The sequence below is a fragment of the Artibeus jamaicensis genome, unplaced genomic scaffold, assembly GCF_021234435.1.
Source record: "Artibeus jamaicensis isolate MK-2021 breed Jamaican fruit bat unplaced genomic scaffold, CSHL_Jam_final contig_391, whole genome shotgun sequence".
NCBI lineage: Eukaryota > Metazoa > Chordata > Mammalia > Chiroptera > Phyllostomidae > Artibeus > Artibeus jamaicensis.
The window spans coordinates 15,697,051-15,709,808 of NW_026521814.1; the positions used below are offsets into that span (position 1 = coordinate 15,697,051).

Genomic DNA, 12,758 nt, shown 5'->3' on the forward strand with positions numbered 1-12,758 from the left:
TGTTCTCCAGAGCTGGAGCCTAAGAAATGCTTCTTCATATAAATACATCCTATAAATAATTTTGTACCTTGTGGTATATGGCTCAGAAAGAAAGCTTGGAGAGTTTATAATGATTTTATGGAATAAAGACTTATGACATTCAAATGGTTATACTATTTGACTTTGAAAATGGTAATGGTCGAGAATGTAACGTGATTTGAAGTGGATAAATCTGCTGTATATTACTGACCTTCAACTTTGAGTTTAGCAGATGTTGTAGAGGTGGCCACTTTGTAGGTATATTCTCCTATGTCATCTAATCTGCTGGCAGCAATGATAAGTCTCCTTTTGTGGCCTTCAGATTCAATTTTGATGTTGTTACTTCGTGGTAAGTGTTTGCCATCCTTCAACCATTCGCCTTCAGAATCAGGGTTGGCGACTTCACATTCAAACACTGCAACCTGAGACTCAGCAACAGTCTGGTCCGTGAGTGGCTTGGAGATCGCTCCGCCTTTGGAACATGAGAAGTACAAGTGTAAGTCCTTTAAAAATATTTGTACAATAAAAAGTTCTTTGGATTTATCAAATTTAAAACATCAAACTTTGAAACATGAATTTGAATATCATGAAGTGCCTAATAAAATTATTGTAACCCGTATTAAAAAGGTGTCACAGAAACCCCTATTGTAAGGATGCACGGCTGCATCCAGGGAAAATACTAGAATCAGGGAAGTTCTGCAAAGGAAAGGCAACTGTCAGGTCAGTATGGAATTCTGAGAACCGTGATGGGCAGCACACCTCCCGCAGGGCCCCTGTGGCAATGCCGGCCTCCTCAGAAGCATTCTGCTTAGTCTTCTTAAGGATTATTTCTTGGGAATGCATCTGATATTTGGAGAAAAATTTGCTAAACAAAATGGCCAAGCAATCAATGTTTCCATGTGATTCGGGGTTCCTCTAATGCCAGAAGGCACTGTTTTGACAAATGTCATCTCCTCTATGACATCTTCCCCCATTGCCATCATCCACTGGCAGACATAAATACTCCTCCAGCAAGTTAGTTGCTGACAAATCTGTCCCTCTCTAAGTTGTGAATTCCTCGAGAAAAATATCATACCTTATCCATTTTTGTGTTCCCAGTTCCTAGCGATGTCTGGCTACGGGAAATAGTTTTAAAATATTGCGTAAAGTCCTATAAGGGCTCAGAGTTTTTTCTTGTGTCTACACATTTATGTGTTTATTTTTAAATAGTAATTTGTTATAATTACTTAAATTATATTAACATTGTACTAAAACCTTAATACTCAACATTAATTATTTTCTTCTTATTCTTGTTTTCAGCTTTACTGAGGCATAACTGACAAAACTGTGATATATTTGAAGTGTACAACATGATGATTCAATATATATGTATACATTTTGAAAGGAGTCTCACAATTGAGTTAATTAACACAATTATTACCTCATATATTTATTTATTTATTTTATGAGAACACAACTTTTACTCTCTTAGCAAATTTCAATTATACAATATAGTCATGCATCACTAAATGATGGGGATTATACGAGAACTACATCCCTAAGTGACTTCGTTGTGAGAACATCACAGAGTGCACATACATAAACCCAGCTGATACAGCGTCCTACATGTCTGGTCTATAAGTATAGCCTAGACCACAAACCTATACTGCATATTACTGCACCACATATTGTAGGCAATTATAACATTTAGAAACATGTAGTTTATATTAAATATATCAAAGTCCAGGATCTGAAATTTTATTTCTGAAGTATTTTTTCCAAAGTCAAATCTCTGGGAAAATGATATATCAGATATTATGGACAGCACAAATTAATCTCAATGTAATATCCCAACTCCTCAATACTTAAATTGTAATAAACCAAACAAATCAATGATGACTTCTAGCTTCTTCCTGACCACTGGTTTATCCTTTCAATTCTTCATTTTAAAGCTAAGGGTTTCTGCTGAATGACAATAGTCTGCTTCACGTCGTAAGAAAGAGATATGCAGATACATTGAGTTATATTTTTAAGACATTCACTGGGTTCATAAAGAAGTATGAGGGGAACAAAAAACCCAAAAGTTATAGAGGTAAAAGTGATTTAAAAATACATCTTTAGAATAGGAAAGTTTATGTAAATCTCAGTTCGGCAAACATCTATTGATCACCTTTCACGTGCAATACACTGCAGTACACACAGAAGAAGAAGACATTCCAAGTCTGGGGAGCTTATACTCTGGTACAAGAAGACAAATGGGGAATAAAACCAGTATACGGCAAGGAGCATGAGAGAGCACACATAAAGTAATCCTGAGGTTGGAGTTGGGAGGCCTTATAAGGATGGGGAGATTAAAGAAGCCTTCACAGAAGAGAAAGCATTTGAGGTAGGTCTGCCTGGAAGAACATTTAGGGTGCATGTGACAGTGTTGAGTGCACTGTTGGCTTTGAGAACAGCATAAACAGAGGCATGGAAGTGAGAAACTGATGGGAATCTGGCAACAACTTGTTATATTAAAATGTATGTCCCATGTAAGAACTCAGGGTAAGTGATAAAGGTACCAACCTGCCACAGTAAGTTTTCCAGATGTCATATTTTCTCCAGCATAAAATGTATATTCTCCTTCATCATCTTTCATCATATTTAGAACTGTCAACTTATATATTTTTCCGTGAGCTTCAATTTTATATTTAGAACTGGGTTTGATTTCCTTGTCCTTAAAATTCCACAAGACATCAATTCCTGAGTGGGAAAGCTCCACCTCAAGGACCACATTTTGGGTTTCTGTACAGGTAAGGTCCTGAAGACCCCTTATAATTTTTATTTCTGGGGAAAATAGAAAATAATCACTTGGTTATTATTATACTGGGAACATAGAATGCTTAAAATAGCACTCAGTTAAATGGAAGAATCCTTACTTTCTACAGAGAGATTACAGCTGGTTTCAACTCTGCCAACCATCAGCGTGTATGGCCCTTCATCAGAAGCATGGGTCCGGTTAATCACCAGTCGCTGCTTAGTGCCTTTGACAATGGCTTGTATGCGATCATCAGTCTTAATTTGTTCATCATTTAAATACCATTTAACAGAAGTCACGTCAGGGACAGAGACCTTACATTCGAGAATAGCCTTGGTACCCTCAAGCACATTAACATCCTTTAGAGGTGTTATCACTTCAACACCTGCAAAAACACACAGAGACACACACACATAAAATAGTTACGAATATGAATTCTGTTTCAAATGTTTGTTGATTCAAGTTCCGTACCTCCCTGGACAATGTGCACATAAAACTATGGAAGCTGCACTTACTGTAGACGGATACACGCCCAGTGGTCGACAGTCCGAGGGCTGGAATGGTGAAGGAGTAATTTCCAGCATCCTCTTTAGTCATGTCTTCAATGAGCAGCATGTGTGATTGTTTGTCTATCACAATGTGAACCCTGTCACTGGGCTGCACTTCTTGGCCATCCTTCATCCAGACACCTTCCACATTTTCTAAGGAGACTTTAACTTCAAGCTGAACAATGTCACCTTCGCAGACTTTTTGATCACTAAGTCCTTGTAGGATAGCAATGGGGCGGGCTGTGAAATACGGGGAGAAAAAATAATTTTATGATCATTGTTTATCAATAAGCCACAATGGTGCTTGCTGTGGGTCAACAGGAATGGGAAAACTTACGTTTCATCTTGAGTTTACAGGTTGTCTTTTTCCCATCAACAACAAAGCTGTATTCTCCCTGGTCCTCTTTGGTTACATCCTTGACTGTAAGGTTCTGACGTCCACGGCGAGATGTAATCGAGTATTTGCCATTGGATTTAAGCTCCACATCATTGTGATACCATTTGCCTTCTATATTTTCTGGGGATATAATGCACTCTAACTCTCCTGAAAATGATTCTGGAACTTCTATGTCTTGAAGTTCTTTTACAAATTCAATAACAGCACCTGAGGCATAAGATATTTTTGAAAGGTTAATTTCTCTGGAGAGTCACACAACTCGACTTAGTATAGAGAAATTCCTACATCTCTTATCTCTTCCATACTATTAGGAATATTCTTAATATCTACTTGCTGATGAACTGAGTAATAAATATTCAATAAAAGGAATCACTTTAATTTTTTAATTATTGTTTAAACCACAGACGTATATTTCAATAAAAAAGTAAAAACAAAACATAAAAACCTTGCTTTTTAAAAAGTCCAAATTGTAAACCTTCTTGATTAATAGTATAAATTCACAATTCTTTCTATGGAGTTTATATCTAGTTCCCAACTAATTTTTTTATGAAAGGAAAATTGCATAGCTTATTTTATTAGATATTAAGAATGACTTTATAACTTAAGTAAACATTGAAAGAATTATTTACTACCTTCAACAACAAGTTTGGCCGTTGTTTTTACATTCTCATCTTCCACAAGTACACAGCTATAGTCTTCAGCATCAGCTGTGTCAATTGTCAGTATGGAGAGGAAGTGAACCTTTCTGTCTGAGTGCATCCTATATTTATCTCCTGTATGAATCTCCACACCATCTTTAAACCATTTCACTTTGACAAATGGCTCTGAAGTTTCACATTCAAAGGTTGCCATGGTGTCTTTCTCCTTAGCAACAACGTCTTGTAATTCCTGTGTAAAAGTGATCAATTGCTTGGCTACAAGAAAAAAGAGAGAAAAGCACATTATATTCAACTAAATTTGCAGTTTGAATAATGGGAAAATAAAATGAAAAAATACACTATAGGATATTCATGGACAAATAGAGACAGATACATCAAATGAAAGACATTCAAATTACCTTGGACAAGTAAGAACGCATGACTTGAGGTTTCCCCAGCTATATTGATGGCTTTCACCATGATGCTGGCGGAGTCCTCAGGAGTCACATCTCTTATGACCAGTTCACAAACATTGTCTTCCGGCCAGTACCAGTAGATTCGGTCGGAGCGTTCGATCTTGACACCATTTTTGTACCATTCACATTCAGGATCTGGTCTTCCCACGACTCTGACTCGGAAGTGTGCATCAGATCCTTGGCCCACTGTTTGGCTTTGGATTCTTTCAAAGATTTTAGGGGCCTCCATGCTAGGACTTAGTTCGATTTTATCAGGTTTAAAAGTTGGAATAGTGATTTTGCCTTCTTCAGCAAGGGCTTTCTTCTCCTCTTCAGTTAGCTCTTTGGTCCAGTGGAGAAGTTCATCTTTTGTCTTCTTCAGGAGTTCTTCATAGGACTCATCCTTTTTACGAGACTTGAGCTCCACAGCAGTAATGGCTTCGTAATATCCTTCCTCTGTTCTGCGCTTGAATTTACTGCGCAGCTCTTCTGATTCTTCAGAGACCTTTTCATGAGTAATTCTCTCAGCCCTTTTCAACTTCACTATTTCCTTGGCTTCGGTGGTGTCAACAGGTCTATCTACTTTTTGTACCTCAAACTGAAGTTTTCCAGGTTCATGTACACGAAACTCAGGCTTTGGTTCAGGGGCTCGCCTAAGGACAGACCTAAAATCTTCCCTCTGTTGGATCTCAAGTTTCACTTTATGCTCTGTCACACCTTCAGGATTTTCTGCAGTGACTTTGACTTCACCTGTGTCATAGGACTTACAGTCCACGATGTCCAGATAATGAATGCCATCATATCGAACTCTGAACCTTTTGCTTTTGCGGATGAGCTGTCCATTGAGGTACCAGTTGACTTTGGGCTGAGGGTACCCTGTTACGCGGCAACGGAACCTAGCAGTCTCCCCTTCAAGTACTCTTACTGGCTCTGGGAACAAGACAATGTCAGGCTTTTGCTTCTCTTTTTGATCTGTTGTTACACCTGTAAGTGCACCTTCATGAGCCATCCTCTCTAACTCTTCAATTCTCTGCAAGCCTTTCCTGCCCTCAGGCAGTTGGGATTCTTCCACAAGGCTTTTCTCATCTTTAACAATAAGGGTAGCAGATGTGTGATCTGTCCCATATTTGTTAGTGGCTCTGCAAGTAATGATGCCGCTGTCTCTAGAATATGCAACCCCATAATCGAGACTGCAATACCCAAATTCATTGATCATACGAAGCCTGTTGGCTGCTTCGAGTGGCTTTCCATCATGGAGCCATTCCACCACCATCGTTGGGTCCCCGATTGGTGTTAGTCTGCATTCAAAGTGGGCAGGTCCGAAGCGCTTGAGTCTTAAGGAAGTGAGTTTTTTCTTAAAAAATGGTTTCTGTTGTTTCTCTTTGTCATAAAGGTCACCCTCCTCCCACTGCTCTTGACCGTATCGCAAATGGAGGGGCTCCAGTTCTGGGGCTGCAATTTCCTTTGCTTTATATGTCCCCCGGGGGATGATCAATTTCCTCTCTGGTTCAGGCTCTGCAAACTCAACTTCAACATTTACTTTGCATCTTGTAGTGTCACGGCCAGCCTTGTTAATAGCAGTTGCAGTATACCAGGCAGAATCTTGACTGACGGTGGAATCAATTTTAAGGGCAGCTTCTCCCTTGGTTCCTTCAATTCTATAAAAAAAAAGGTGAAAAAAAATCATCAATATATGAAGTAGTTGTTGCTTCCTTGGTTATTGAGTTTGCAGAGTGAACTTAGTTTTCTATTATTCCCAAGCAAATGTACCTGATTTTTGGATATTTATGAGGTACAATGATCTCACTGTTTTTCAACCATACAATGTCAGGGTTAGGGTTCCCCGTAGCTCTGACTTTCATTTCAAGTCGGGAACCCTCCTTTACATTGACATTTTTCAGTTTTTCCACAAACACTGGTTTAACCTGATGTTCCACAGCTGAAAAAGAAAGGTCACAATTTAGAGTGAACAAAGCTGAAATACCAGTTTATAACCCAAGTGATAAGGTAAGTCCTTTTTTATTTTAAGAGCAAATACCTTCTACGGTTAAAGTCACTGAAATTGAAGATTTGCCTGCCCTGTTTTGGGCGATCACAGTCCATTCCCCAGAATCACTGGGGGTTGCAGGGACAATGATCAGGGATTGGGTACCATCTTCTTTAATGACTACTTTATGGGTATAGTCATTGATGACTTGCTGGCCTGTTAAAAAAAAAAAGAAGTAAAAAAGAAAACATTGTTAAAATAGTTTCTTAAAATTGTTCAACACATATAAGCTAATTTTGGAGTTTAATAATTTGTGAGCAAAAATTTACGTTACTCACCATTATGAAACCAGAAGGTCTCGGGCATAGGTCTACCCACAACCTTTAAGTCAAACCTGGCAGTTTGCCCTTCTAAACATTTGAAAGAAGCAGGTTTTAACACGAAGACTGGCTTATACAGTCTCTCCAGTTGTGACTCATCTGTATCCTCCAGCCTACGTCCAGGGGACATGCGGGCAGGGGACATGCGGGCAGGGGACATCCTTGCAGGGGACATGCGTATAGGAGACCTGCTCACTGAACGTGGAGAAATAGATCTAAAAAACCAAAGAAAATGAGATTTTCATGAGGCATAAAGAAAACTCATAAATAAAATAAATAAATAAGCAGAATAAACAAACCTACTTATTTCTTGATCATCAATGTTATTTTATAATTTATTTCCTGTATGTTGCAGAAGGCACCTCAAACTCACTGAGATCCAAAATGGAATATATTATTATAGCCCCCCAAACTATGTTTTTCATATATTCTCAATCCAGTCAGTAGTCCCTTAACACAGCCTGGTATCCAGGGACTTGGGATCTCGGAATGATCCTAATACTGTCTTTCTCCCACCACCTTGATTTTGTCACCAAACCTTTTCAATCCCACTACCAAAGCATCTCAGTAAATTTAGTTTGATTAAATAAACCAATGCATAAATGTATAAAAAAAGAAAAACATACTCCTTTACCCCAAAGGAGACAAAACATAGAAATCATACTTGGAAACAAAATCCTATCTATACATTGCAGCCTGAATAGCTTGGACTGGATTTTGAGTTCTGGCACTTCCATTTGGGTAAACTAACACAGTTTTCACAGGCTTTCAGAGACTCGGTGTTCTCACTTTCAAACTAGGAATAACAACCCCTACATTGCAGTGTTATTGAATAATTAGGGCTAACACATGTAAAATAGGTTCAAGATAAACCTTATAGCCTTCCTTATATTAGTTATAATACTGGCAAAATTAACAGTATGTTACATTAATGAAAATGCTTTGCTCAGCATAGACAGGGGCAAGAAATAAAAACTCATCAATTATTGGTATTGCTAATGGCAGGTTTCTGTGCTGTCTCAGCCTTCATATCTCCTCCTTTAACATACCCCTTACCCCACCAACACAATAGCAATTTGCTACTGAAATTATTTGGTGTTTTAAATAAATAGTTGAAACACTAATCAACTCATATTGTTTATGAGTCTTACCTGATTCTGCTCATCGACTCTGGTGTGGGCATATACATCGGAGCACTAAGCGGGCCAGCAGGCTCTACATACAGTTTCCCAGAGCAGATCGCATTTCCTTTGATATTGCTGGCAAATGCAGTATAGATTCCCTCATCTTCTGGAAGGACCACAGGTATGCGCAGACTAGCTCTGCCATCTTGCAGGAAGTCCATTTGGTATCTCTCCCCATGTCTGATGCGCTTACCATCTTTGTACCATGCAATCTGCAAATACCATGGATATATTAATTAAATGTAGATAAAATAGTTACAGTGTAACCTATTTGTATCTTTTTTGTGGCATGGAGGCATGATAAGTGTTCATATTTTACCTTGGGTAATGGATATCCAGACATCTTGCAATGAAAAGTAACACCCATCCCCTCAAGAATTCTATAATTTTTGATCCTTAAATCAAATCCTGCTTCAACAGCTTCAGATTCAGAAATGTCAACTGCCATTTTTTCTTCTCCATCTTCTTCCAGAAGTTCTTCTAATGTCGTCTTTATTATTCTGTATTCAATTTCTTTAATAAGTCTCTCTTCAAAGGAAGAAATGTGAAATTCCTATGTAGTAAAGAAAAGTGACAGTTTGTTAAAACATATATCCTTACGGATAGAAATTCTTAAGTATATTAGTTTCAGAGATAAGCATTGATTCAAGTTTTTAACTGGGAGAAAAACTTAGAAAGCTTTTTCGTCTTTCAATCTGCATTACAATTATCTTTGCCAGTTCATGCTGCAGCATCTTAAGTAAACGGTATTCTAAAAGCATGGGTCACAGCTGGGATGTTCATCATACAGATAAAGGGATCTCAGCAGTAATGAAAACAGTCACGCTACTATTTGTCTTTTTCAGCATATATGTGATCCTTACAGCTAACATCATATTTTATTGCATATGTGTAATCTATTTCTAAAGCCATATGTGCAACATGTCATGAAGATTGAGGAAATTTGCCAGCAGTGAACCTGAACCTACTCATAGGAGTCTAACATGACCCCATCACTTGAAAAGGAAAATATCAAACAAAAAGGGGAATTGTGGGAGGATAACATAATTCATAAAGTAGTTCACATGCTCATTATTGCTATACTCACTTGGTCTTCTACAAAAGTTCTGACCATTACAGTATCTTTGGCCATTTTCTTCCTAATTAAGGCCTGTTCTTTCTCATACTCTTTTTCATAATCAGAGTATGCAAATCCAGGTGCTATTTCTCCAACTTTAGGTTCTTGCACGAATGCAGTCATTTGTGTCTGGTAAAGCATTTCTTGGGACTTCATCAGTGACTCATAATCAGCTAGGAGTTAAGAACATAAGTTAATTTATAATTTTCTTATGCAAAAGCTTTTATCCTGTTGTTCATTCTGACAAGCCCCATGCTAGGGAAAGTTGATAATCAAAAAACTAATTTTCCAAATTTTAGTATCAAAGTGCTCAATAAATACTACTTAGATTGAATTTCAACACTAAACTTATACTAACCAGTCAAACCAGACATTACTATTATAGAAAGAATTTTGTATTAGCAGTCCACTCCTTTGGGTGTATCCTAGAGGACTTTCCAATTTTCTTCGTGGCTTTTTGCACTTCATTTATCTTACTAGGTCTTGAAAGCTTTATCTGCTAAGTGGGGATAATATTCTAACTTTCTCTAATGGGTATTGTGCAGATCAAATGACCCAGAGTGTGGGGTGGCCCACTGGAAATGTGAGCAGCTAAGCAAAGATAATGGCGACTCACAGATACATTTTGTTTGGTCTGAATACAATTACATTTCTTTTCAAATTACTTATAAATTTTTAAAATAATGATTTCTAGTTTTTCTATAAAATATCAGAAACTCTAGCAACATGGAGCCTGATACAAGTATGCCTGACAACCACACACTAGAGATAGGGCACTACTGCCCCCTTGAGGCAGGGCATATACTCTTCAGTTGACCATTATCATCCTTGTACTCACTGGTATTATCTGCCTGGATTTGGAAGGCAAGTGCATTTAGAATTCTGCATCTTCAAAGGCATGGTATGCACCAAATGAATACTACCAAATAAAAACTATTCCTAGAAACTTAGAAGTTTAGCACCAGTATGGCTTTTGAGGCCATGTAGTCTAAAACACTTCCAGTTATGGTCGAGGCCAAGAAGGAAAGAGACTGAGAAGAACCAGTATCAGAACCGGGGCACTACAACACACCTTTCATTAAACACGCAGAGCTGCTACCTCCACGCGTTTGTGTTCTTACCATGCACATAGGTACTAACTAGACTCGCACCCACCTTCTCCGAGCAACGAGGCAGATGCTGAAGTTTCCCCATGCTTATTACGAATAACAACAGTGTACTCTCCAGCATCATCAGCAAAAGTCATTGAAATCACCAGTTTGCACTCGCCAGTTTGTCTGTTGTAAATCACTTTGTATCTTTATGAAAATAAACACACAAAAATTCAGTCATATTATAATCTTTATGTGAGGAAAATAACCCTTATGTGGATCTGTGATATAAAATTCAATGACCCCAAACATGTGATGAAGCTCTACTGTAGAATATAACTGCAAGATTGCTGACTATTGAGGAAAGTACATGGCCATGAGTAATAAGGAATGAACAAGTTAAAAGGCATAAATATTCCTTAAAATAAATAAATGTAGTACTACTGGATTCAGATATGTGGAAATAAGTGGTTGCAAATATATTTCATTGCATAAAATTTGTTAGCATTAATTTTCATTTATAACTAACTTTCTTCATTACATGACCCTTACTCTTTTATCTTTTAGTGACATATGTTTTTGTTAAAAGCTGTCTCAGACTCTTTTGGAAAAAATGTATGTGTGTAAAAATACACATTTTCTCTATTCTACTGGCACCACAAATGAATCAAACTAGAATATAAAGAGATAGATCTTCTATCCACTTTGTCACATGCTTTGTTTCTCAGACAACCTTTGTACCAACACGTGAAAACACACTAAGAAGGCTCCATAGTAAAAGAGCCCACCTTTCGGGAATGGTGTCATAGGTATACTCTGCTTCTCTCTAGGCTTCATGTACATGTCATGCAAATCACAGAGAACTGCATCATTCAGCCATCAGAATACCTGTATCCACTGGTTAGAGGAACACCAGACTTTTTCCAGTAGACATGGGGCTTCGGGTTGCCGCCCACCTGGCATTCAAACATAACGCTCCCACCTTCCACCAGTTTCTGGACCACTGGCTTTGAAATGAAGAAAGGAGCCGCAGGTTCTCCGGGCTCTGCTCGCTCCTCCATGATGCTGGTGTCGGTCATCACCACATCTCTCGACTCCACAAAGCTAGAAAGAAAATTTCTTCCACATTATCTCCTGGATTGCAAATGGCCAATACTAAAGGAGCTGAAAAATCAAAACTGTGCAGTTGACTCTTGAACAAAGAGGAGCTGAGGAGCCCTGATACAACACAGTCAAAAATCCACATATACCTTCCGACTCTAAAGTCAGCCCTTCCCATCCACTGGTTTCGTGTTCACAGATGCACACAACCACAGACTGAAAACAGTATTTTCAGTTCTCCGTGGGGAATCTGTAGTTCGGAACATGAACAAACTGTTTCCAACCCCTGGTTGATTGAATCCACAGATGAGAAGCCTCACAGACAGGAGGGCCCACTGTACTTATTGAAAAAACCCATGTATAAGTGAATCCACGCTGTTCAAACCCGTGTTGTTCAACGGTCAACTAGACCAAAAGCTTATTAGCAGCAAAACATCTTACCGTTTCTCTTCTGTGGTAAATTTCTCTGTCATGGATGTGGTTTCTTTTTCAAACTCTTCTGACACTGGAAAAAGACAGAAGTTTTTCATTTAAGTCAAGCATTTAGCCCTTTTTGTTAGTGACCCCCTGCTTAGCATGACGATTAAGTTGACTCCATAACTGATCCCCAGTTCCAAAGGGGGACATCTTCATGCAGACATGGTATTGTGGAAAAAAGTGTCAGCCAAGAGTGACGAGTGACAGTGGTGGCACGTGTGGAAGGACGGAGGGAGTGTGGTCACTGACCCTGCACAGCCAGGTAGCAGGACGTGCTGACGGTCCCGGCCTCGTTCACAGCGCTGCAGGTAAACCGCCCACTGTCTTCTGCAAAGGCTTCACGGATCATAAGCCGAGCAATTCCACTCTGGAAAGTTATCTGGAAATCAATGGAACTTTCTATTTGGTAGTCTTCCCTGTACCATGTCACTTTTGGGGATGGGTATCCGGAGATGTGGCACTCCAAGGTGACCGATTCACCTTCTATGACAGTCACGTTTTTTAAGCCCTAAAGAGAGAAGAAAAAGGATGTGTTGGTACGTGTGTACCTCCATTACTCATCTCTATATGTTATGGTAAATGTGGGGGT

General features: G+C 38.7%; 1 protein-coding gene across 2 annotated transcripts in view; it reads right to left on the reverse strand.

Annotated features, from left to right (window-relative positions):
• Window positions 1-12,758, reverse strand: part of TTN (titin) — a 270,276-nt gene that overhangs the window by 232,463 nt on the left and 25,055 nt on the right. For both annotated transcript variants that reach the window (XM_053665080.1, XM_053665079.1), the window contains exons 18-34: window positions 12,419-12,677; window positions 12,134-12,197; window positions 11,480-11,695; window positions 10,656-10,798; window positions 9,471-9,673; window positions 8,703-8,936; window positions 8,351-8,595; window positions 7,158-7,414; window positions 6,871-7,035; window positions 6,603-6,771; window positions 4,797-6,490; window positions 4,372-4,653; window positions 3,680-3,946; window positions 3,310-3,582; window positions 2,916-3,179; window positions 2,563-2,823; window positions 230-490 (exon numbers count right to left, since the gene is read on the reverse strand). In XM_053665080.1, coding sequence (XP_053521055.1) covers window positions 230-490; window positions 2,563-2,823; window positions 2,916-3,179; window positions 3,310-3,582; window positions 3,680-3,946; window positions 4,372-4,653; window positions 4,797-6,490; window positions 6,603-6,771; window positions 6,871-7,035; window positions 7,158-7,414; window positions 8,351-8,595; window positions 8,703-8,936; window positions 9,471-9,673; window positions 10,656-10,798; window positions 11,480-11,695; window positions 12,134-12,197; window positions 12,419-12,677 — 5,257 coding nt within the window. The remainder of the gene's footprint in view (window positions 1-229; window positions 491-2,562; window positions 2,824-2,915; window positions 3,180-3,309; window positions 3,583-3,679; window positions 3,947-4,371; window positions 4,654-4,796; window positions 6,491-6,602; window positions 6,772-6,870; window positions 7,036-7,157; window positions 7,415-8,350; window positions 8,596-8,702; window positions 8,937-9,470; window positions 9,674-10,655; window positions 10,799-11,479; window positions 11,696-12,133; window positions 12,198-12,418; window positions 12,678-12,758) is intronic.